The 26,338-nt window shown below is 44.4% G+C and overlaps 1 protein-coding gene across 1 annotated transcript in view; it reads left to right on the forward strand.

Moving 5' to 3' along the window:
* The first annotated feature begins 710 nt into the window (after positions 1-710).
* LOC115658601 (phospholipase A2-like) overlaps positions 711-26,338 on the forward strand; it is a 29,808-nt gene continuing 4,180 nt past the window's right edge. Inside the window, exons 1-3 of the mRNA XM_030577800.1 lie at positions 711-1,027; positions 6,950-7,115; positions 24,441-24,547. Of these exons, the coding sequence (XP_030433660.1) occupies positions 823-1,027; positions 6,950-7,115; positions 24,441-24,547 (478 nt within the window). The 5' untranslated portion in view covers positions 711-822. The remainder of the gene's footprint in view (positions 1,028-6,949; positions 7,116-24,440; positions 24,548-26,338) is intronic.

The raw sequence follows: 26,338 nt of genomic DNA on the forward strand, positions 1-26,338 counted from the left end.
AAGTTTTTCTGCAAGGTATGTATATAGCTCAAACAGACATCACTAAGACAAGTCTATTACGAAGGTGATCAGATTAGATGGTTGTAATGGACCCGTCTGCCTTAAAAAAATATGAATCTGGAACTGCTTCTTCTGTTTGGAACATGTTGTTCACCTGTTGCATATTGTCTAAACCCTAGATTGCTAGCTCTCTGGGGAAGGGACTCTCATTGCACTCTTGCCTTGTAGAGTGTGGAGTATAAACCGGTTCTAATCTCCGTTTGTGGGCTTTAGACACTGTCACAATAGAAAGAATAAGAATAGACTCGGTTCCTTAAAATCCCTGTTCTCCCTCAGCCCCAAATCCTTTTGGTGACTGGAGAGTGAGTGAGGATGAGTAGGAGCCTACAGCAGAGAGCTGCGTATCTGACTGCACACAGAATTGGTGCATATAGAGGTTTAAACATCTGTCCCCTGCATTTTGTGATACTGACAAGGTTTTATGCTCTTGTCCTGGGGGGTGTACTTTGAGCATTTGTGGAATCATTAAGTGATGATGAATAGTAAGGCTCCAGAAATAATACCAAGCTACACTACAGCTGCAAGAGCGGACTGTCCCTCAGGAGCAGGGCTCTAGGAGCCGGCGGTCTGGCCATGGAGCTCAGGCTCAGTTCTCTTGCTACCCAAGTGACTGGTGCCAGCACAAGTCTCTTCCTTGGATCTCGCAGCAGCAGGCGCCCCTCCCCAAGGGCGAGATGGGCACCGAGGCATCGCCTCCCGCGCTGCACCCTGGGGACGTGAAGACCAGGGGGCAGACTGGGAGCAACCCTTTATAGGCAGCAGATGCTGTTCTCACCCACCCACCGCTCACTGTGCGCTGCAGGGACCGCGAGCCAGGCACACAGGCTGAGCGCCAGGGAGACAGAAGCGCAGCGACCCACCACCGGCTGCCGGCCACCCGCGCGCCTCCAGTCCGCTGCGCTCCTCATGGGACCCCGGCGCCTGATGTTCTTGCTGCCTCTGCTGCTCCTGCTCCTGCTCCCGCCGGGTGAGTGGAGAAACTGCGGCCGCGGACCCCTGCTGCGGGGCTGTCATTTAACTGCCCCGAAACCAGGGGGAGCGGCCTTGGGCCCACTGGTCTGAAACAAGGCAGAGTTCACCAGAAGCTGGGAAGGAAGGAGGGACCCCTCCGGAGCGGAGAGAGGGGAAGAGTTCACGTGGAGAGGGAGAGAGAAATCACTTCGGTCTTATTACAGTTCTAGAGGCTCCTCTCGGCATCGCCCCAGAGCGGGGAGCGGGGCTGTAGTCTTTGTGATTGAACACAAAGCCTGGGCTGGACGCGTTCCTGCGTCCTCTGCGGGTAGCGCTGTTCTAATCGCTTGACACTTTCAATTATTCTTCTGAGCCAGGATGAGCTGCCGTTTGGGGGTAGGAAGGAGACCAGGGTAAAGCACGGTAATGTGTTATTTCAAAAAGAAATAACTAGTTCAAGGAGTTGTAGAAAGTATTTGGGCAACGTAAAAGTCAGCCAAATGAGAAATGGGTAGTCCAAGCCCTAATTGAAAAACGATCTGCAACTTCAGAGAGATGATTTGTAATGCGGACACGTTACAGTTGGCACTCCCAGCTTTTCAGTTTCTTGACTTCTGGGTGGTTAATTGGAACCGTAATGTTGCAAATATAAAGTAGGGTGGTTTTTTTGTTTTAGTGAAAGAAATACAAAAGACTGTAAAAAGCATCAGTGCTATATGCAAAAGATTTACATAACACAATACTTTAAACTAAAGATGGCAGATCCCAACAAAATATATATTGCAAGTCTACACAGTTATGCATAGCTCATATGGAGTGTATACAAAACTATTAAAAATATTAAGACTGCAAAGTCAAAATACTCAAAGATTAGGAAATGCCAGAATCAAGACCGCTTGGGGGACATTAAGGCAGCCCTCTTATGTAGGCACATTAGGATATAGTCTTTAATCACATACTATTTGTCCAGAAGGAGCAGTAGTCACTTAGTCAATATTTTTCTCGTTATTGCTCAATTTATTGCACATTATTCAAACCCTACTCTATTAATTCCATGTTCACTTTTATCCTGGGGTTTTCTGTGGTACTCTTTGTCAAACACTCATGCTATACTAAACATTATTTTATTTTCCACAAACATTTCGTGAGGTTGGGGTGTGTGTGTATGTGTTTTACCCGGTTTTACAGATGGGGAACTAAGGCAGAGAGAGAGGAGTCCAAAGTATCAATGGGTTTGTATGCCACACTTATGACATCTAGGATCTAATTTTCCCAAATACTTAGCATTATATAGCATTTCAGCTGTTCAAAGCACAGGTCCCATTAACTTCAGTTACAACTGAGTGCTCAGCACTTCTGCAAAGCAGACCAAGTTAGGCACCCACAAAATATGGAACACAGTTAATTACCACCTATGAGAAGCTTAGTTTGAGTGACTTTCCTGCCCTAGGAACTCTACGGCAGAAGGAGGCATAGAATTCAATTCTCCGGGGAAACATTTAACTACCTTAACCCAGAAGATAGTCCTTTCTCTTCCTGCAATCCCCTGATTGGTTTGTTGCAGAAATTGGAAGGTGTGTAGTGAATCAGGGATCTTACAGATAGTGTCCTTCATTATAACCTTACTCTACATTATAGACTCCAGCCTGTGCCCTGAATGAGGCAAGAGTCCTGTGGAAAAGAGTCTAAGTACATGATCACATACTATCATAATACAAATGCACAATAGGACTCATGGAAGGTTCTAGTAGGCTCCTTATCCCAATATTCCCCCCCCCCCCCGGCCCGCCAACACACACACACTCTCAGTCTCAAGTCTGGCTCTTGTCCCCTGTGCATTCAGGTCAGATGGCTTCCTTCTTTATGCTGCCTGGGCTTCTGCAGAGGGGGCATTGAGAACATAGGAGACACAGGCTCTCTCCTCTCAGTTCTGATGCTCCTCACCCAGCCAAGCCCACTCATGAGCAACAATTACAGAGAAGGTTCAGCTTCTCCAGAAGCCTCAGGCTGGAGTAGCATGCTCAGTCACTCTATAGAGACAGCACATGCACAATCTGGTAAGTACTAGGAGCTGTGAAGCTAAGCATGCATTGAATGTTGGGGGAAAAAATGGACTGATGGTGTATGAAGTCTCTACTAGGCATATACTTCTGAAAACTCTGTTTGTATATAACTTGGCCAATTCGGACAGATTTTCATAGGGAAGTAAAAAGGCATATCCCTGACAAAGGGCCCCCCTTACCTAATTACTAATCCCTGATCTAAAATGAGGGGGGCTGAGATTTTCAGAGAAAAGTTAATCAATTTAAAAAAAAAATTGCAAAAACAACATTTTCCTGTAGCCTTGATCTCTGAAGTGGCTGAACTGTTGTGGCTCAAATGTTTAAAACAAAACTGTATGAGTGACACACCTATATGGAAAATTTTAGCCCAAAGGGTTAAAATTTCACAAAAGCTGTAAACAACTGAAGACAGGGTCTCATAATGGGAATTGTCAAGCAGTTTTAAGAATAGGCAGTGTTATTGATTCCTGTACATTTCTTTAGTTATGCATCACAATTTTATAAAGTTAGGCACCTTAGACCTCAGTGTAGATAAAAGTTACTTCCTGTAGCTGATGAAGCCTTCTGGTTCAATGGGTGAACTCTACTGCCACTTCCTCCTCCTCACCCTGAGGGCACAGACCATCTGCAGCAGCACCCTCTGCTTCAGCACAACCCTAATCGCAGCATGGTGTGGGGGGAGGTGGGGTAAGGAGGTGGGACCAGCTTCACTCTGTAGCAGTAATTCACAGCCCTTATGCTGGCTCCCTGATCTGGGTATTGCAGCCTGGCACACTGGATTGCAGCACTACTTAGATTTGGAAGTTTTGTAGCATATTAATAAATCAAATAAATGTATTATCTTGTATACAGGATAGGTAAAAGCCAAGTTAGGTAGGTTAAATCTTATAATTACAGTCCTGGTAAATTGGCGTTCCAGCATTCTAGCTCTCTCTTTTCAGTTACAATGGGTTCTGCCTATATTCCAACATTCCACTGCTTGAGGTCATAACTGTCAGTCAAACTTGATTCCAATCCTCTCATCGAAGGGTGATTTATAGTCTTCCTTTGAAGTCTAAGTATGACTACTATTACTTCTGTCATAATGACCGATAATCTCTCATAGATTATACAATGCAATTTAAAGCCAACATATCCTCCCCACTATATGACCCAATTTTATGTAATAATGCAGAGGACTCTACTCCAATGAACAATGCAGCTCCTGTTACTTATAATTGAGTGGTATGTAAAAAAGTTCCTAATGACGACATCTAGACATACTGTAGTGGAGGTCTATTTTTGCAATAAAAAATAAGGGGGGCCCCAGCCCTTTGGGATTACTGCCCTCCCCAAAGGGCGGGGGGGGGCAAGCTGGTATCCCAAGGAATTCTCACCATCCATTTCACTTTAGTTAATGGACACAAAGCAGCTATGAAATCTTAATTGTGTAGTCATAGACTCAGACTCTAGGACAGGAAGGGACCTCGAGAGGTCATCAAGTCCAGTCCCCTGCCCTCATGGCAGGACCAAATACTGTCTAGACCATCCCTAATAGACATTTATCTAACCTACTCTTAAATATCTCCAGAGATGGAGATTCCACAACTTCCCTAGGCAATCTATTCCAGTGTTTAACTACCCTGACAGATAGGAACTTTTTCCTAATGTCCAACCTAAATCTCCCTTGCTGCAGTTTAAGACCATTGCTTCTTGTTCTATCATTGGAGGCTAAGGTGAACAAGTTTTCTCCCTCCTCCTGATGACACCCTTTTAGATACCTGAAAACTGCTATCATGTCCCCTCTCAGTCTTCTCTTTTCCAAACTAAACAAACCCAATTCCTTCAGCCTTCCTTCATAGGTCATGTTCTCAAGACCTTTAATCATTCTTGTTGCTCTTCTCTGGACCCTCTCCAATTTCTCCACATCTTTCTTGAAATGCGGTGCCCAGAACTGGACACAATACTCCAGTTGAGGCCTAACCAGCGCAGAGTAAAGCGGAAGAATGACTTCTCGTGTCTTGTTTACAACACACCTGTTAATGCATCCCAGAATCACGTTTGCTTTTTTTGCAACAGTATCACACTGTTGACTCATATTAAGCTTGTGGTCTACTATGACCCCTAGACCTCTTTCTGCCATACTCCTTCCTAGACAGTCTCTTCCCATTCTGTATGTGTGAAACTGATTGTTCCTTCCTAGGTGGAGCACTTTGCATTTATCTTTATTGAACTTCATCCTGTTTACCACAGACCATTTCTCCAATTTGTCCAGATCATTTTGAATTTTGACCCTGTCCTCCAAAGCAGTTGCAATCCCTCCCAGTTTGGTATCGTCCGCAAACTTAATAAGCGTACTTTCTATGCCAACATCTAAATCGTTGATGAAGATATTGAACAGAGCCGGTCCCAAAACAGACCCCTGCGGAACCCCACTTGTTATACCTTTCCAGCAGGATTGGGAGCCATTAACAACTACTCTCTAAGTACGGTTATCCAGCCAGTTATGCACCCACCTTATAGTAGCCCCATCTAAATTGTACTTTCCTAGTTTATCTATAAGAATATCATGCGAGACTGTATCAAATGCCTTACTAAAGTCTAGATATATCACATCCACCGCTTCTCCCTTATCCAGAAGGCTCGTTATCCTATCAAAGAACGCTATCAGATTAGTTTGACACGATTTGTTCTTTACAAATCCATGCTGACTATTCCCTATCACCTTACCACCTTCCAAGTGTTTGCAGATGATTTCTTTAATTACCTGCTCCATTATCTTCTCTGGCACAGAAGTTAAACTAACTGGTCTGCAGTTTCCTGGGTTGTTTTTTTTTACCTTTTTATAGATGGGCACTATATTTGCCCCCTTCCAGTCTTCCGGAATCTCCCCCGTCTCCCATGAGGTAGAAAAAAACAAAAAAAATCCATAATTAAGCCTTCTTACACTGAACTAACTCACCACTGTGTTTCCACAACTGTATGCACACTATACAAGAGACTGATTATGCAAGAGTCTTGTACAGGGCATTTATACCATTGCAGTAACACTACAAGTTATAATTGTGTCCTTAGCTCAGTGTAATAATTAGAACAGTTAGAAACCCAGGAAAGAAACCCTCCCTGCCCCACATCCAGCCCTACTTCTCCCCTGCCAGGGGTCCCCCATACTGCAGCTCCCTGCTAGGCCAGACAGAAACAGCCTAGCTTGCACCTCCTCCCCCAAAAGCCTGCTGGATCAAGACTTCCTGTTGGTCCACAGCCCCAGGAGCAGCAGCCATGGCTTCTGGCAGGAGGGTCTGGCAGGCAGAGTGGCACTCAGGTGCTGGCCAGGCTCCCTGCCAGCAGGAGCCTGCTGTTCCCTCCAAACCCTTCCTAATTTTTAAGCATAGACCAGGCCTAAATAGTCCGGATACTGGCCACTTGCCATCTAATTTCTTATATTGGACCTCTTACCCTATATCTGAGTACCTCACAAATATTCGCACAACACGAGGGAACTAAGGCAAAGACAGTATGGGCTCATCTATGAGAACACTTATTTTGTGCCAGGTGGGGGTGTAAATCTACTTCTTGCTAGCCTGCCAGTCGTATAGGAAAGCCTTAAGTGCCCAACATCATACAGAAAGTCTGTGGCAGAGCTGGCAATTAAACCTAGATGACCAGAGTCTTAGCACTAAACCTTAACACAAGGCCTCTATAGGAAGCATGAGGTTACCACTTTACTGTGCTCTCAGTATCGTAAAAACAAGCATTTAAACATTAAAAATCTCTTAACACTCAGAGTAAAGATGACATTAACAGTTTCGGATAACTGAAGCTTTAAATAAGTGCACAGTGAATGTTCTCAGAAAGATTATTCAGATACTGAGTGAAATGTCTTGGCTTTTCTTTAGATTTTAAAGGTGCTTTGGGAAAAACTCATTCCAGGAATCGAAGAGGAATCCTTGAATTAGCTGGAGCCATTACATGCAGCACAGGACGCACTCCTTTTGCCTATCTACGTTATGGATGCTATTGTGGTCTGGGAGGGCAAGGCTGGCCTAGGGATAAAGTAGACTGGTAAGATCATACATTTATATTTAACCAAAATACTGGGTTTGCCAGGAGAAGGGTAGGGGAGAGAATAAAATAGGCTAAGTTCTTATCTGATTTACAGCCTATTTAACACTAGTGGGGTGTATAAATGGGGGCAGTATCTGGCCCAGTGGGCAAGGTGTAACTGCAGTGTGCTAAAATTCCATAGCAATGAAATTTTTACATCAGTCTTGGCATTTAACTCACCTCAATGAGTTGTACTAACTTTATAGGATGAGTTCACCACTTTGCTACTGTTATTGTTTGACTGAGTTTCCCAGGCTTCATTTTATAATCCATCTTCTCAGAGGAGGTTTTAAAGCTCATCCCTTTGAGTTCTGTATATCAGAAACAATGGCAATGTTTTCAAGGATAAAATGCAGCCTTCTTGCCTCTTGTAATAAAGAGTTGGAAGGATATTTCTTACTCTTTCCAGAAAAAAAAAACACGTATGGGACCAAGCATGGAAAGCTTCAACCCCCAAAGTGAGCATTTTAGATTATTAGTGTCTGAAAAAAAGGAATCTATGAAGGAAAACTGTTGTGCAAACAGAAATTATCAAAATCTTTTTTTTTATAAATTATACATGTGTGCGTGCCAGTGTGGATTCCACTCTAAGTCTGCATACACCTTATGCATGCAACACTGGATTTTATTTCAGTAGTGTGCATCTGGGGCACACATGAGCCCTGTGCCTGCGATCTGTTTGGAAGGAAGGTATATTCAAGTAGCTTCACTCTAACTGAGGGTGGCCTCTAGTCAGTGGGCCAAATAGGCAGAGAGAGAGAGAGAGAGAGAGACAGACAGAGACAGACAGACAGAGACAGACAGATAGACAGACTCACTCTTCTGCCCAGGCTTCCTCACAAAAGCAGAGGAGCCAAGACATCATAAGAAGCCAGTTTTTATGATGGCAGCCAAGTCTATGACTACCATGGTGATCATACAGAGAGCACTTAGATGCCAAATCTTGGGATATTCCCTTGCAAGATACAAGCCACAATTTAGGAGTGGACCCCTCAAGTGTTGGTAGCTGTTCAGCAAATGGACTGAGACCCTTAAATTTAAGGCATTACAAAATTCACAGCTGGGAAATCTGGTCTCCCCTGTGAAATGTGGTCTAGGGCCACCCAGCTCTGAAAGCCGAGCAGATAGTGGCAGATGCTGGCTGGGCATGCAGCTCTGAAGGCATGCCACTGCAACACAGAACTAATGGTATAACATCCTTGAAATATGCCATTTATGCCACAACCAACCTGCAAAAATTGTGCGATTTCTCTGCAATTTTATGAGATCCCCTACTTATAGTCACTGAAAGATTCCACAGTGACCCTATGCTCTTTGGGAATCTATGCTCTTTCACCCTATTGAAAAGCATATCCCCAACCACCACACACCAGAGATTGCATACTCAGTTTTACCACAGAGTACCAGACCAGGAAATCCTTTGTTGTACCTAGGGTAAGTCCTTTATCTAGAGGAAATAAAGGGGGCACCATCCTATACTAGACCTCAGCAGACTCAAATACATACAGCACCACAGGTTTGGGATGGTAATGCTTGCCTCCATCATCCCATCACTCCAAACTCAAGACTAGGTCACTGCTCCAATTTGCATATCACCATCCACTTGGTCCACAAGAAGTACTTGATTCACTGTGGGCAAGGATGCACTTGATCATCCTTCCCCCCTTCTACAGGGGAAGCTAGAGTTCTGGGAATGGTGCAGTCAGCATGGAGTGATTAAGATAGCTCTGAACTTACTAGAGGTCAGCAACAACCTGGTGGACTTTCTGATCAGGAATGTGGCAACCAGCCATCAGCAGTCATTGCAGAAATCCATCCTGGAACTGATATTCCATTGGTACACAACTCCCACGATAGACTGTTTGCCATGGCAGACAATGCCAAGTGCAGGAATTTCTGCTCTAAAAGAGATAGGAGCTCTGGCTCCCTTCTAGGTGCCTTGTACAGTAGTCCTTCACACCACCAAAGTAAATCTTCCCACCCACCACCAGGATGATATCCAAGCTATGGTCATCATAATAGGCCACTACTGGCAGAGGCAATTTTGACTACCAGACCACTGCCTTATGCTCAGCCATTTCCCCCATATGCCTTCCCACATGGTCAGATGTTTTCATAAAACTATGGTCAAACATCACTCCCAGACCCAATTATTGCTTCTGATGGCCTAGAACAGGGGTCGGCGGCCTTTCAGCAGTGGTGTGCCAAGTCTTCATTTATTCACTCTACTTTAAAGCTTTTGCATGCCAGTAATACATTTTAATGTTTTTAGAAGGTCTCTTTTTATAAGTCTATATTATGTAACTAAACTATTATTGTATGTAAAGTAAATAAGTTTTTTAAAATGTTTAAGCAGCTTCATTTAAAATTAAATTAAAATGCAGATCTTACCAATTTAGTGTGATCTTTGCCCGTGTTTTTCCTTGCTGAGTTTTCCCAAGGTCTGGCACATATTTGGATACTTTAAGCTGCACACCAGCTTCTGAGTGATTGGTTGTTAACCTATCCAAACATTGGAGCAGCTGAGCCCCTGGGCCCTGAATATTCCTGGAGCCGAGGCACCATGGGCCCATACAACTCACCGCCTCTGCCTTCCCTCTGCTACAGGCTTCCTGTGAGACCTTGGGCCAGTCACTCAGCCTGTTTGGATATGTCTGCACTGCAATAAATGGGCAGCAGCTGGCTCTGGCTCGCAGGGCTGAAAAGAGTGATGTAGATGCTCAGGCTCAGAGATCCCAGAAAGGGTCTCACAGCATCTACATTGCTAATTTTAGCCCTGCAAGCCTGACTCAGCTAACCCAGGCTGAGACCTGGTGCGGCAAGTTTCATCACAGTGTGTATGTCTCCTTTGTGCCTCAGTTTTCCCTCTGTACAATGGGAACTGCCCTGCCCCACATGGCTGCCGGGAGGGTAAGTGTCTTAACAATAGTGAATTGCTCAGCTACTGCAGTGATGGGGGCCAGATAAGCAAGAGCCCAGGGCCAGACGGGACCACCAGCTTATTTAGCCTGTCTCCTGCATGACATATGTCATCATCAACTGAAATTAGATCGGGTGTTACAGCCAAAGGTACAGAAGGAAGTTACAAGATTGCACAGTGCACTGCAAAAAACGGAAAGCCATTTACAGACGGAATCCCAAGCTGGCAGCAGAGTGCCAATGAAAATCAGCTCGCGTGCCATAGGTTGCTGACCCATGGCCTAGATGTCAGCTGGCTGAGCAGGACTGCTAGAAATTACTCCCTACAAGTCCAAGAGATTGTTTTACAGTCAAACCCTCCACTAGGAAGCCTTACTTCTTGAAGTGGAAAAAGACCTCCCATGCAGACAAGTCAGTGTGAACTCAATCTGAAGCCCGTACAGCCCCAATACCAAAGATTCTGGTCTACACACACTGCTGCTGAAGCAAGCAGGCCTAGCCTTTTAGAGGGAGCTAAAGTCCATCTGACAGCAATATCAGTGTGCCACACCCCAATACAGTCATATTCAATCTTTTCACATTCCATGGTATTGAGATTTTTCAAGTGCTTTCTCCATACCTGTCCTATGGTTAGAGACCCTGCTCCCACACAGAAGCTTGATGATGTTCTACAACTTATGGAGCCTCAGTTCAAATATTTAATGTAATGTTTGTTATATCACCTCACCATTACAAGTGTTTCTCATAGCCATCACGCCAACATGGAGAGTGAGAACTGCAAGCTCTCCTGGCAGGACAGCAACATATATCCTTCCACGATGACAAAGTGGTGATTAAACTGCACCCTAGATTCATTCCTGAAGTGTTCTCAGAACTCCCTGTGAAGCAGTCTATTACTCTATGGGTAGTCTTCCCTCCACTGCACTCGTCAGTAAAAAAGCTTCATACGTGTCCAGGGCCCTACTTTATTACAAGGACCAAATCTTTCAGGACTTCTACCTTGCTCTCTTTGTGCGCATATACCTGGTGTGCAGAAATGCCAAGTCATCTAGCCTCAGAGTATCTCAAAGCAGTGGAAATGCACTGTGAAATCTGCTATCAGTTGACTGGAAAGCCTCTCCCCAAAATGTCAAGGAATGCTATTCCAGGGCCCAGGTGACTTCTTCAGCCTGCGTTAGAAATATACAGATCTCTGAGATCTGTAAGGCAGCCATATACACAAGTCACTGACCTCTGTGAAACACTGTGCGCTTGACATGGCAGCCAGAACAAATACAAAGTTCAAAAAGCAGTATCTCAATCCCTGTTTGACGGATACAGCCAAGATTCCTCACTCTCACCATCTGGTGAGGGTACTGCTTGTCAGTCATCTACAGCAAGATCCACAGACACATTGCGACCAGGGTCCCAGTAGGGCCAGCTGTGGTCACTCAGTTAGGGTAAACTGCAAAGAACGGGGCAGCCAAACCCCCAAAAGCTGGTGGATATGCCAATATTTAGATTTACCAAGCCAGCATAAAACAGCTTCTTTATTATCTTACTGGTTATGCAGAATTCCAAACACAGTTCCCTCGAGGTGTTCAAGCCGCAAGCCTCCATCCAAGTACCTAAGTCAAATATGATATCTGAAAATCTTAATTCATCATATAAAAGAAAAGGGTCTACCAATCCCAAAGGATCGGACACATTACCTCCCAGGTTACTGAATATTCCAGATACACGTTACAGCCAATTTTTATTAACTAAAATTTATTAAAACAAGAGTATGGTTAAAAGATCAATATATATACAGACATGAGTTCAATTCATTGAGGTTAAGATTCAAAGCAGAGATGGTGAGCTTTGTAGTTGTAAAGAGTTCTTTGAGAAATAGTTCATAGGTTATAGTCCAATGTCCAAATATCATATTCAGGGCATAACTGGGACCTCTGTCTTGCAACTCAAACGTCTCCTGATGAAGCTTAAGCAGATCTGAGATGACAGAATGAGGACCCAAGGATCTTTTATACAATTTCATGTGCTCTTGGACAAGTTGTGAGTTCCTCCAGGAACAAAAGGTAATTAGGATAACTTTGAAGGAGATCCATCACTGGTACTTCGCTATAGAATTAAAGCCATTTGCTTCTTCCTTCACCATTCACAGCAGAGGTGGGCAAACTACAGCTCATGGGCCACATCTGGCCCATGGGACCCTCCTGCCCAGCCCTTGAGCTCCCAGCCACAGAGGCTAGCCCCCAGCCCCTCCCCTGCTCTCTGCAAGAGCCGCCCGCCTGCCCTGGTGCTCTAGACTGTGCAGCAGCATTGCTGGCTCTGGCCAGGCGGCGCAGCTGCCAGTCCTGGTGCTCTGAGTGGCATGGTAAGCGGGCGGGTAGCAGGGGGGCTGGATAAGAGGTAGGAGGCCCTGGGGGGCAGTCAGGGGAGAAGGAGCAGGGGCATAGGAGTCCCTGGGGGGCTGTCAGGGGGTGGGGGTGTGGACAGGGATTGGGGCAGTCAGAAGACAGGGAGTAGGGGGGCCTGAATAGGGGGTGGGGTCCAAGGGGTCCATTAGGGGTGGGGGTCCCCGGAGGGGGCAGTCAGGGGACAAGGAGCAGGGGAGGTTGAATGGGTCAGAGATTCTGAGGGGGACAGACAGGGGGTGGGAAGTGGGAGGGGGCAGATGGGGGCAGGCTGTTTTGGGAATCACAGTCTCCCCTACCCAGCCCTCCATACAGTTTCAGAACCCCAATGTGGCCCTCAGGCCAAAACATTTGCCCACCCGATTCACAGTATGTTTCAAAGAGAGATGAATACCGAGATATCCGATGTTTACAATTCAGTAAATGCTAGATGTTCAGAGATCAAAAGAACAAATCGGAATACAGCATAGACAGGGACTGTTGATTACATTGTCGACTCTACTTATACATATGTAAATACACAAAAACCACAAACATCTCCCTACATGTCTTTTGAGGGTTATTTATTTTGCAGGATGTTTAACACTTTCTGGCCATGTGTCACACACATACTTGAAAAAGAAAGTATGGTTACTTACCCTACAGTAGTTGTGATTCTTAGAGATGCTGTAGTCAGTGTGGATTCTCTAACCCACACACCATCCCTGCCTTTTTAAGTCAGGGCCAATGTAGCCAAGGAATTGCAAGAGAGCTAAGGAAGTTTTGTGGCTGACCCACTCTTCATGACAAACTTTAAAGGTCAGAAGGGAACATCATCTAGCCCAGAGGTGGGCAGCAAACTTTTTGGTGCAAGGGCCACATCTGGGTGGGGAAATAGTATGCAGAACCATGAATGTAGGGCTGGGGTATGGGTTTGAGGTGCAGGAGTGGGGAGGGGATGCAGTGTGCAGGAAGGGGCTCAGGGCAAGGGGTTTGGGTGCAGGAGTTTGGAGTGCAGGCTCCAGCCCAGCACCACTTACCTCCAACCTTATATCCAGGCTGGGGGCAGGGGGCATCCAATGTGAAAAGTGCCTACTGGTGGAATCTCTCAGGCAGCAGGTGGAAGAGATACAGGAGGAGGTTGCTAGGTTGAGGAGCATCCGTATCCATGAGCAATTCCTGGACAGTGTCCATGTGGACAGCTGAGATAGCTGTCCGTTCACAGGACTACTGACACACCACTGGTGGAGGAGGAGATGGCTCAGGGTGGACACTGGCAGCTGGTTACTTCTGGCAGTGGGCAGTGCTCCACCTCTGCTGCAAACCCTCCCGCCGTGGTAATAGGTAACCGTTATGCTCTTCTTGATACAGGAGAGAAGGAATCACCCCCTACAGTAAAGGAGGAGCAGCCTCGTACCCCTAAGGCTGAGAGGTCTGCTGCCACCACTGAAAATAGGAAACGTAGGGTAGTGGTGGTGGGAGACTCTTTGCTGAGGGGGACGGAGTCGCTCATCTGTCGCCCTGACATTTCATCTCGGGAGGTATGCTGCCTGCCGGGGGCCCGTATGCAAAATATTACAGAGGCACTGTTGAGGATTATCTGGCCTTCTGACTACTACCCCATGCTACTCATCCCTGTGGGCACAAATGATACTGCAAGGTGTGATGCTGAGCAGATCAAGAGTGACCACAGGGCTCTGAGAGTACAGGTGAAGGAGTTTGGAGTGCAGGTGGTATTCGCTTCGATTCTTCCTGTCAAAAGGTAGGGGCTCGGGCAGAGACAGATGCATCATTGAGGTGAATGCCTGGCTGCGAAGATGGTGTTGCCAGGAGGGCTTTGGCTTCCTCGACCATGGGATGCTATTCGAGGAAGGACTGCTAGGCAGAGATGGCGTTCACCTTTCGAGGAGGGGAAAGACCCTATTTGCACACAGACTGGCTAACTTAGTGAGGAGGACTTTAAACTAGGTTCAATGGGGACAGGTGAGCAAAGCCCACAGGTAAGTGGGGAACATGAAGACGTGGGAGATGGGTCGGAAACAAGAGGGAGCGTAGGCTATAATGGCAGAGAGAAAGGAGGGTCAGGGCAAAACTGGGAGACAAGATCAAACTAGTATCTTAGATGCCTATATACAAATGCGAGAAGTATGGGTGATAAGCAGGAAGAACTGGAAGTGCTAATAAATAAATACAACTATGACATTGTTGGCGTCACTGAAACTTGGTAAGATAATACACGATTGGAATGTTGGTGTGGATGGGTTTAGTTTGCTCAGGAAGGCTAGACAGGGGGAAAAGGGAGGAGATGTTGCCTTAGATATTACAAATGTACACACTTGGACTGAGGTGGAGATGGACATAGGAGATGGAAGTGTTGAAAGTCTCTGGGTTAGGATAAAAGGGGTAAAAAACAAGGGTGATGTCATGCTAGGAGTCTACAACAGGCCACCTAACCAGGTGGAAGAGGTGGATGAGGCTTTTTTTAAAAAAACTAACAAAATCATCGAAAGCCCAAGATTTGGTGGTGATGGAGGACTTCAACTATCCAGATATATGTTGGGAAAATAACACCGCGGGGCACAAACTACCCAATAAGTTCTTGGACTGCATTGCAGACAACTTTTTATTTCAGAAGGTTGAAAAAGCTACTAGGGGGGAAGCTGTTCTAGACTTGATTTTAATAAATAGGGAGGAACTCGTTGAGACTTTAACTTCTGTGCCAGGGAAGATAATGGAGCAGGTAATCAAAGAAATCATCTGCAAACACTTGGAAGGTGGTAAGGTGATAGGGAATAGCCAGCATGGATTTGTAAAGAACAAATCGAGTCAAACTAATCTGATAACGTTCTTTGATAGGATAACGAGCCTTGTGGATAAGGGAGAAGCGGTGGATGTGATATACCTAGACTTTAGTAAGGCATTTGATACAGTTTCGCATGATATTCTTATAGATAAGCTAGGAAAGTACAATTTAGATGGGGCTACTATAAGGTGGGTGCATAACTGGCTGGATAACCGTACTCAGAGAGTAGTTGTTAATGGCTCCCAATCCTGCTGGAAAGGTATAACAAGTGGGGTTCCGCAGGGGTCTGTTTTGGGACCGGTTCTGTTCAATATCTTCATCAACGATTTAGATGTTGGCATAGAAAGTACGCTTATTAAGTTTGCGGATGATACCAAACTGGGAGGGATTGCAACTGCTCTGGAGGACAGGGTCAAAATTCAAAATGATCTGGACAAATTGGAGAAATGGTCTGAGGTAAACAGGATGAAGTTCAATAAAGATAAATGCAAAGTGCTCCACTTAGGAAGGAACAATCAGTTTCACACATACAGAATGGGAAGAGACTGTCAGGGAAGGAGTATGGCAGAAAGAGATCTAGGGGTCATAGTGGACCACAAGCTTAATATGAGTGAACAGTGTGATACTGTTGCAAAAAAAGCAAACATGATTCTGGGATGCATTAACAGGTGTGTTGTAAACAAGACACGAGAAGTCATTCTTCCGCTTTACTCTGCACTGGTTAGGCCTCAACTGGAGTATTGTGTCCAGTTCTGGGCACCGCATTTCAAGAAAGATGTGGAGAAATTGGAGAGGGTCCAGAGAAGAGCAACAAGAATGATTAAAGGTCTTGAGAACATGACCTATGAAGGAAGGCTGAAGGAATTGGGTTTGTTTAGTTTGGAAAAGAGAAGACTGAGAGGGGACCTGATATCAGTTTTCAGGTATCTAAAAGGGTGTCATCAGGAGGAGGGAGAAAACTTGTTCACCTTAGCCTCCAATGATAGAACAAGAAGCAATGGGCTTAAACTGCAGCAAGGGAGATTTAGGTTGGACATTAGGAAAAAGTTCCTAACTGTCAGGGTAGTCAAACACTGGAATAGATTGCCTAGGGAAGTTGTGGAATCTCCATCTCTGGAGATATTTAAGAGTAGGTTAGATAGATGTCTATTAGGGATGGTCTAGACAGTATTTGGTCCTGCCATGAGGGCAGGGGACTGGACTCGATGACCTCTCGAGGTCCCTTCCAGTCCTAGAGTCTATGAGTCTGTGAGTCTATGAGAATTTGAAAATAGAAGGAAGCTTGGGTGAAAGTGATCATGAAATCAGAGAGTTTGCAATTCTAAGGAAGGGTAGAAGGGAGTACAGCAAAATAGAGACAATGGATTTCAGGAAGGCGGATTTTAGTAAGCTCAGACAGCTGATAGGTAAGGTCCCATGGGAATCAAGACTGAGGGGAAAAACAACTGAGGAGAGTTGGCAGTTTTTCAAAGGGACTCTATTAAGGGCCCAAAAGCAAGCTATTCTGCTGAGTAGGAAAGATAGAAAATGTGGCAAAAGACCACCTTGGCTTAACCACGAGATCTTGCATGACCTACAAAATAAAAAGGAGTCACATAAAAAATGGAAACTAGGTCAGATTACAAAGGATGAATATAGGCAAACAACACAGGAATGCAGGGGCAAGATTAGAAAGGCAAAGGCACAAAATGAGCTCAAACTAGCTATGGGAATAAAGGGAAACAAGAAGACTTTTTATCAATACATTAGAAGCAAGAGGAAGACCAAGGACAGGGTAGGCCCACTGCTCAGTGAGGAGGGAGAAACAGTAACAGGAAACTTGGAAATGGCAGAGATGGTTAATGACTTCTGTGTTTCGGTCTTCACTGAGAAGTCTGAAGGAATGTCTAACATAGTGAATGCTTATGGGAAGGGGGTAGGTTTAGAAGATAAAATAAAAAAAGAGCAAGTTAAAAATCACTTAGAAAAGTTAGATGCCTGCAAGTCACCAGGGCCTGATGAAATGCATCCTAGAATACTCAAGGAGTTAATAGGGGACATATCTGAGCCTCTAGCTAGTATCTTTGGAAAGTCATGGGAGACGGGAGAGATTCCAGAAGACTGGAAAAGGACAAATATAGTGCCCATCTATAAAAAGGGAAATAGAAACAACCCAGGAAACTAAAGACCAGTTAATTTAACTTCTGTGCCAGGGAAGATAATGGAGCAAGTAATTAAGGAAATGATCTGCAAACACTTGGAAGGTGGTAAGGTGATAGGGAATAGCCAGCATGGATTTGTAATGAACAAATCGTGTCAAACCAATCTGATAGCATTCTTTGATAGGATAACGAGCCTTGTGGATAAGGGATAAGTGGTGGATGTGGTATACCTAGACTTTAGTAAGGCATTTGATACGGTCTCGCATGATATCCTTATCGATAAACTAGGCAAATACAATTTAGACGGGGCTACTATAAGGTGGGTGCATAACTGGCTGGATAACCGTACTCAGAGAGTAGTTATTAATGGCTCCCAATCCTGCTGGAAAGGTATAACAAGTGGGGTTCCGCAGGGGTCTGTTTTGGGACTGGCTCTGTTCAATATCTTCATCAACTACTTAGATGTTGGCATAGAAAGTACGCTTATTAAGTTTGCGGATGATACCAAACTGGGAGGGATTGCAACTGCTTTGGAGGACAGGGTCAAAATTCAAAATGATCTGGACAAATTGGAGAAATGGTCTGAGGTAAACCGGATGAAGTTCAAAAAAGACAAATGCAAAGTGCTCCATTAGGAAGGAACAATCAGTTTCACACATACAGAATGGGAAGAGACTGTCTAGGAAGGAGTATGGCAGAAAGAGATCTAGGGATCATAGTGGACCACAACCTAAATATGAGTCAACAGTGTGATACTGTTGCAAAAAAAGCAAACGTGATTCTGGGATGCATTAACAGATGTGTTCTAAACAAGACACGAGAAGTCATTTTTCCGCTCTACTCTGCGCTGGTTAGGCCTCAACTGGAGTAGTGTGTCCAGTTCTGGGCATCGCATTTCAAGAAAGATGTGGAGAAATTGGAGAGGGTCCAGAGAAGAGCAACAAGAATGATTAAAGGTCTTGAGAACATGACCTATGAAGAAAGGCTGAAAGAATTGGGTTTATTTAGTTTGGAAAAGAGAAGACTGAGAGGGGACATGATAGCAGTTTTCAAGTATCTAAAAGGGTGTCATCAGGAGGAGGGAGAAAACTTGTTTACCTTAGCCTCTAATGATAGAACAAGAAGCAATGGTCTTAAACTGCAGCAAGGGAGATTTAGGTTGTACATTAGGAAAACGTTCCTAACTGTCAGGGTAGTTAAACACTGGAATAGATTGCCTAGGGAAGTTGTGGAATCTCCATCTCTGGAGATATTTAAGAGTAGGTTAGATAAATGTCTATTAGGGATGGTCTAGACATGGTCCTGCCATGAGGGCAGGGGACTGGACTTGGCGACCTCTCGAGGTTCCTTCCAGTCCTAGAGTCTATGAGTCTATGAACAGCTCCAGGATGGCAGCTGTGTGCAGCAGGGCGAAGACAGACTCCCTGCCTGCCCTGGCCCCATGCCACTCCTGAAAGTGGCCAGCATGTCTGGCAGTGGCTCCTGGGGGTGGGGAGGTGGCTCTGCCATGTGCTGCTATCACCCATGGATACCACCCCCGAGGCTCCCATTGGCTGTGGTTCCCTGTTCCTGGCCAATGGGAGCTATGGGCAGCGGTGCCTGCAGGTGAGGGAAGGCACAGATCCCCCTTCCCCCTCCCTGCCCCCCAGGGGCCACAGGACATGGTGCTGGCTGCTTCCGGGAGCTGCGCAGGGCCAGGGAGCCTGCCTTAGCTCCGCTGCGCCATGAGGCTGGCAATCCCATGGGCCAGACTGAAAGTCTTGATGGGCCCGATCTGGCCTGCAGGCCGTAGTTCACCCTCCCCTGATCTAGCTTGACCTCCTGTATATTGTAGCCTTCTTTTGGTTAGGCTAAACAAGCCAGTCCTGTCTGTTTCTGGTAAGTCTTTCAATGGTTCCCCAGCTGTGCCCCAGGATTTTCAGCTTGGCTTCTACAGCTCTTCACCATGTTGTTTTTGGAAAGCCTCATTTTCGCTTGCCTTCAAGCGTCCATCTTATTGCTACTCTAGTGATGGAATCAGTTTCCATCCGAAGCACATGGCCAATCCATCTCCAGCACCTCTTGGCAATGACAGTGCTCGTCACTGGAGCAGCTTTGTTGCTGCTCTGAACACCAGAGGCATAATGGGAACATGATGAGGATGATGAAACAAGCTAAGCTCATTGAGTCTCCTCTCATAAGGTAGGTTTTCCGTTCCTCAGATAATCCTAGTAGCTGCTCTCTGCACCTGTTCCGGTTTGAATTCATCTTTCTTAAAAGAGGAGACCAGAATTGCACACACTATTCCAGATGAAGTCTCATCAGTGCCTTGTATAATGGTACTAATACTTCCCTGTCTACTAGAAATATCTCACCTGACTCATCTTAGGACTACATTAGCCTTTTTTCATGGCCACATCACCTTGGCAACTCAGTCATCCTGTGATCAATCAACACATCGAAGTCTTTCTCCTCCATCACTTCCCACTGCCATCCCTATCTTACAGCAAAAATGTTTGTTAGTCTTTAAGTGCATGACCTTGCAATTTGCAGTATTAAATTTCATTCCATTTCTATTACTCCGGTTTTCAAGATCATCCAGATTTTCTTGTATGATATTCTGGTCCATCTCCATATTGGCAATACCTCCCAATTTTGTGTCATCTGCAAATGTTTAGTGGGTCTGGCACAATCTACCTTTTGAAAAGCCATATTGTATTTTACCCCAATTACCATTCACCTCTAGATCCTTAACTACTCTCTCTTTCCAAATTTGTTCCAAGACCTTGCGTATAATTGAGGTCAAGTTAACAGGCCTGTAGTTGCCTGGATTAACCTCTCTCCTCCCCGCCACCTCTTTCTTAAAAATGGCAAATGTATTAGCAATTTTCCTGTCACAGTGAGTTTACAGATTCCATACAAATCCAAGAGCAAGGAATTTTAATGAAGCACACAAGCACAAGCAAGCATAGCCCCAAAGACACTATGAAAAATAAGATCTGGTTACGTGCACATGAGTGGTTACAGTGGGATCCATACTGACATCAACATCTTAAACTACACTTGGTAGTAACCATACCACCAAATAAACAGCTACAAAATGCCTCCTCTAAAGATCATCATTGGGAATATGAACCTACTAAGACACTCCCCTCCTCTGCATTATCTGTTGCACCCCAAATTGGGGATGTTGGTACCCAAACAGTAAATGGTATTGTAACTAACAGGAAAGCAGATCTTTTTCCTGAATATTTCGTTAGGGCTAGAATATACAAACAGATCACATTTTAAACTCCTTTGTTGTACTGAAATCTGGACTACGTGAAATACGTTCTATGATCCTCTGGCTGGTTATTTGAAGCTTCTGAATGCAACATCTGACATTTATTTTGTAGACAATTCTGTGGAAGGTAATTGCTACTTTAATAACTAAATTAAGACTACAGATGCGTGGAAGAGTATTATCTTTGCTTGTGGTCACTGTAAGCTCAAATCCTTCATTCTGGGGTATGGCATCTGAAAAAAATATAGAGAGACCCTGGTGGCAAGCCAACTTCCTGCTTACAAAATATGGCTAGCTATTTGTGGTATGGGTTCAGTGGGTACACAACTTGCCTTCTTTTGTCTTGGTTTTTAAAATAGCTTTACAGAGCATCTCAATTTGGACAGCAATTAGAAAGTACAAGACATTTATGCATACTTGGGCTTCACAAAGGGCAGTTGAGTTCTTATTCTCCCTGTTATTTCTTGAAGTTCTGATCACATCACTGCAGCTATGTTACTTACATAAAATCAAAAGCAAGACATAGCAATTCTTAAACACACTTCTGTATTTAACCATTTGAAACACAAATGGATTAAAATTAATTCCTAAACTTCAGATAGACAAAGGCTGTTTGTGTTTCCATAAACATAGTAAATTTTAAGTCCATGAGGCAGCATAATCTAGTAATTAGAACATGTTGCTGGGAAGCATGACTTTCTGGGCTATATTCTGATTACCTCAGTCCTGCTGAGGGAGTTTGGACAAGTCACAAATTTTTTCCGTGCTTTGTTTCTTTATCTGTCAAATATGTATATTTACCTACATCACAGGAACATTGTGAAACTTATTTGTGAAGCATTTTGCAATCTTTAGATGAAGGGTCATGTCAAGCTGCCAAGTATTAGTTTAACAAATTATAGCCCAAAAAAAAAATTAAAAAATCACTTGTTTATTCACTGTTGGCAGCAATTTGTAAAATCAAGACAAAAATAAATACTTGATAGTGCTGAGAGTCAAAGCACTACTTTTTAATCTTTGTAGGTTCAGATCCTAAAAAGCGAAACATGCCAGTCTGGGAGCTATCTAAAAAACTCATATACACACTGCAATACTATATTTGTCTGTCACCAGAAGAGACCAGATGTCATCACTGAACAAAAAGGGCTCACTGGCATGTCCTACTCTCCATCTGAACAAAAAGAGTGTACCGGTAACTATTGCATAGTTCAGACTCCAGAGTTTGTAGCAGAGCCTACAGCCCTCTAATTCCAGATCCCCCCTAAAATGTCCCCAGCTGTCAAAGGTAGTTGCAAGAGTAGTGACTCTGGCTCAAGAATCAAGGTTTATGAAATGCTAGCAATTTTACAACAAAATACCCTTTCCTATATAGCTTTTCTGTATTAGCTGTGTTAATTATGAAGGCTTTTAAAAAACAACAAACAGGAAGGGTGAGTCATTTTTGAGTTATCTCCAAATTTTTTCTACATTAGCAACTCAGTTTCACTCATTAAATGACACTTAATTCATCAGTGCTCTCCAAATAAATCCCAATTAAGCAATAAGTCTGCTTGTATTCTGATTACACCAGGGGTGGGCAAATTTTTTGGGCCAAGGGCCACATCTGGGTGGGGAAATTGTATGCAGGGCTGGGGCAGGGGGTTGGGGTGCTATGTGCAGGAAGGGGCTCAGGGCAAGGGATTGAGGCAGAGGAGGGATGTATGAGGGGGCTCAGGGCAGGGGATCGAGGTCAGGAGGGGTGTAGGGTATACGAGTGGGCTGAAGGCAGGGGATTGGGGTGCAGGATGGGTGTGAGGTGCAGGCAGGAGGCTTAGGGCAGGGAGTTGGTAGGCAGGGTGCAAGAGGGGTTCAGGCTCCAGGGTGGCAGCGGCACACACCAGGGCCAGGGCAGGCTCCCTGCATGCCTGTCCTGTTCCTTGCCCCGCACCGCTCCAGGAAGCGCTGTGCCCTTTGGGGATGGAGGGCTCCACATGCACCGCTCTTGATGCGCCTCCAGGTACCTCCCCTGAAGCTCCCATTGGCCGCGGTTCCCCATTCCCGGCCAATGGGAGCTGCGGGGGGGCAGTGCTTGGAAGCAAGGGCAACGCACAGAGCCCTCTGCCGCCCTTGGGACATGGTGTCGGCCACTTCCGAGAGTGGCGTGGGGCCCACAGCACCACGGGGGCCAATCCCATGGGCCAGATCCAAAGCCCTGAGGGGCTGAATCTGGCCCATAGTTTGCCCACCCCTGGATTATACAGTAGTCATGTCTGTTCACCGTAAGGCCGTTCACTCTACAGGTATTGCTTGGTTCTCTACCACAATTAAGGGACAGTGTTACAGCTTAAGTAATGTCTTTATTTAAACAATACTATTTCATAATAGATCTTACTGCAGTTCTTATCTTCATTAGTAATATAAACCAAGCATGGATGCCCTTAACTGTGGCAGACAATTGTGCCAGTGTACTATTATACTGCACACTTATTTTCATGGTGTGTAGTGTACATACCCACGTAACTCCCTCCAGGTATAAACAGCACTGGAGACAGTGAGACACAGCTTAGGCAAGTAAAGACACACCTGAAGGGAGTATGTAGCTGAGTGTGTGGGGCTGCAAGCCATGTAGGATATGTACTCCACTACATACCTGCACCCTTCAGACCTGTCTTTACTCTACTTGCCTAAACCATGCCTGACCAGATATAGCAATGTAGCCTCCCAGCTGCCTGCCCTCTGCTGAAGCCCTTCCCTGCACTGCAGGAAAAAGCTCTGGCAGTGAGGCAAAGCTCTGCCAGCTCCTTGATGCTGGACAGGGGAGCTACATATATGCACTACATGCTACCAAAAGAGGTGTGTAGTGTGGGCATAGCTGTAGCATGATTGGGCCCTGTCACTGGGCAGTTTCTTGGGAGACACAAAGCTCGCTGTGATTAGAGAATACTGCCAAAATATCCTGATAGGATCATTTGAGAGCAAAAAAGTACACATGCAGCTAGATTAGCTATTGTGGATCTTAGATACTCTACTTGTTTTCTTCAATACTGGTTAGGATATATGAATAAACATGGCAAAACAATGTTTTTTAAGTGCTATACTACATTAAAAGCCAAGTATCTATTTTCTCATAAGACTCTTGACTGGATCTAGAAGAATTTGTTCATGGAGACATTTAGTGTTTTGTAGTTGCATAGTCTACACACAGTACACCCTTGCTATAGTGCCTTTCATTATTACAAACTTTCAGCTATAATGGACCTGGTCCCTGGATCCCAACTACAGGACAGTACTGTAAAAAAAGATGTTACATATGCATGCACAATTTTTGTTCAGCATCATACGTAAGCCCCAGGGCAGAAACTAAGGAGTGGGCCCACATCCAGCCTCCCAGGGCTAAAGCCGAAGCCCTGCTGAGGTGGGGGCTGACAGCCTGGAGCCCAGCAGCTGCCGGGGCTGACAGCCTGATCCTCTCTACGATGGCTGAAGGTGGAGAGGTCACCTAAAATCACCTTCTGTGACCAACTCCTAGCCTTAGTTTAATAAGTAAAATAATGATGATGATACCTAACTCCTTTATCTAAGGCAACTTCATTAACTTACTCCAGCAGTTTCATTCCTTTTGATTGTCCCTTCTCTATAACAAACCCCTGGCTATAACAAAAAGGCATGAATCCCAACAGGTCTATTATAGTGAGAGTGTACTGTGTTAATAGGAAAGTGCGCCAACAAAAGCATTAAACACATTAGATGACCACACAATATTATAGTGAGATAAAAATAAATCCATCTTTTTATTGCTGTCAGGTGCTGCTTTAAGCATGACTGCTGCTACAGTAAGGCAGAGCAAGCAGGCTGTAAGCCCAAGGTAGAGAGCTATAACTGGGAATGTGAAGACAATGCTGCTGTGTGTGGTGAGTAACTAATAAACTCTATTCTCTTTCAGGCACATGTCCCTGGAAGAACACCACAATGCCACTTGTAACTTCCTTATTTTGTCTTTCCTCCTTTGTTTTTGGCCCTTCTTTCTTTGCACCATTTCTATTAACACTCCTAATGTTCCTAAATTTGTTCATCTCTAAATTTTAGCTTCAGTGAGATTCAAAATAACCACAGCTTTAAACTGAGGGATCACATACTGATGAGTTTTCTATATACAGAAATACAAGGCAACTTAAAAAAGTTAATCACCAATCACGTACAATTTGCATTCTGTCATGCTGCTAGAACCACAGTATGCTACACTGCTATGGTCACAAGTGGCATCTTCATCAAGATAGCCACTGCCAATAGTAGACTCAGAAACTGAAGTACTTTCAAAGGCATCTTACAATTTACACAGAGCAGGAAATGCTTCTCCACATCTGAATATTCAAAATGGACATAAGTACATCTGGGATGATTGTCATTTCTATGCACTGTAATACAGTGATTCTTAAACTTTTTCCATTCTTTGCCTACTTCCCCGCCATCCACCCCCCCCCCCAAAAAAAAAGAAAAAAGAAAAAAGAAAAAAAAAAAACAAGAAAGAAAATCCTTCATAAACTACCTTTCCTCCCAGCTACCCAATTCTTCGCCACTGGGTTCTCAAAATGTTTCACGCTGCAGCCTAATGGGAAAGGCTCCACTTAGTCGTGGCTAGAATTTATGAACCATTGCTTTAGTACATGTAATAGTGCGCTATGTTACTAGGTTTACATATGGGAGCAATATGCTCACAGGCCACAAAAAACCCACTCTCTTTTTGAAAAGACGTAGAAATCCATACTTCAGAATTCCTTGGGTCATTATTTTCTTGCTCACAGCACCTTGATAATGTGTTTTTCTTCCATAAGATTTAAACTTCAATACATTTGCCAAACTATGGGACGGCAGAAGAGGATTGCTAAGTAATGACATGACCAGCTGGAAAAACCATGTAAAATTAAGAAAAGCAGTCTGATTATACAATAGCTACAGTATGTCAAATTGATCAAGTACTCATTTTCTAAATTAATGCATCAGGCCCCCTACAGAAATATCTCCCATGAAAGTCAGGATAGGAATTCACTGAGCCCTAAAATTCGGATAAGGTAAACTAATGTGAAAGAGGAACAACATGGGATTTATATGCATGTTCAACAAAAATGCTGCTTAAACAATTTTTTTTCAATGCACCAGAGTTTCAGCAATAAGCTTTAACATATCTTCAAGAGGCAGAATAGAATTACAATGAGTACTGTTGAAGTTTCCTTGTTTTGGAAAGAAGTCAAGTTATTTCCCTTCAGCCGCAAGAAATATCTTTAGTGGAAAGTCAGAAAGAAAGATTGAAATATGAGAACTCAGGTTATGATAGACAGAATTTTGCTCAAATTAAATCAAAAGTAATGAAATTAGAAATGAAAGACTTCACTCGGATTGACAGCACACAATAAGATTCAGAGTGGAAAGATATTGCTGTAATTAGGACTTAAATGTTTGGAGTGGGGAGGGAGGTTTTCTGTAGAACTTCTCTCAATTTTACAACAGTAGCTAAACATTCCGACAAATTGTTTCAGTAATTCTGCAGTGTGTATTTTATAACTCCTACAGCCACAATTATTTTATGTATAATTTGTTAAATCTTTGTTGTCCTCTCTCCCCATCTCTACCCAGTTTATTGCCGAATATCTTAACTTCAGTTACTTTGAAAACAACTTAATATAAAGAAGTCAATCTCGGAGGTC

The sequence above is a fragment of the Gopherus evgoodei genome, chromosome 10, assembly GCF_007399415.2.
Source record: "Gopherus evgoodei ecotype Sinaloan lineage chromosome 10, rGopEvg1_v1.p, whole genome shotgun sequence".
Taxonomy (NCBI): domain Eukaryota; kingdom Metazoa; phylum Chordata; order Testudines; family Testudinidae; genus Gopherus; species Gopherus evgoodei.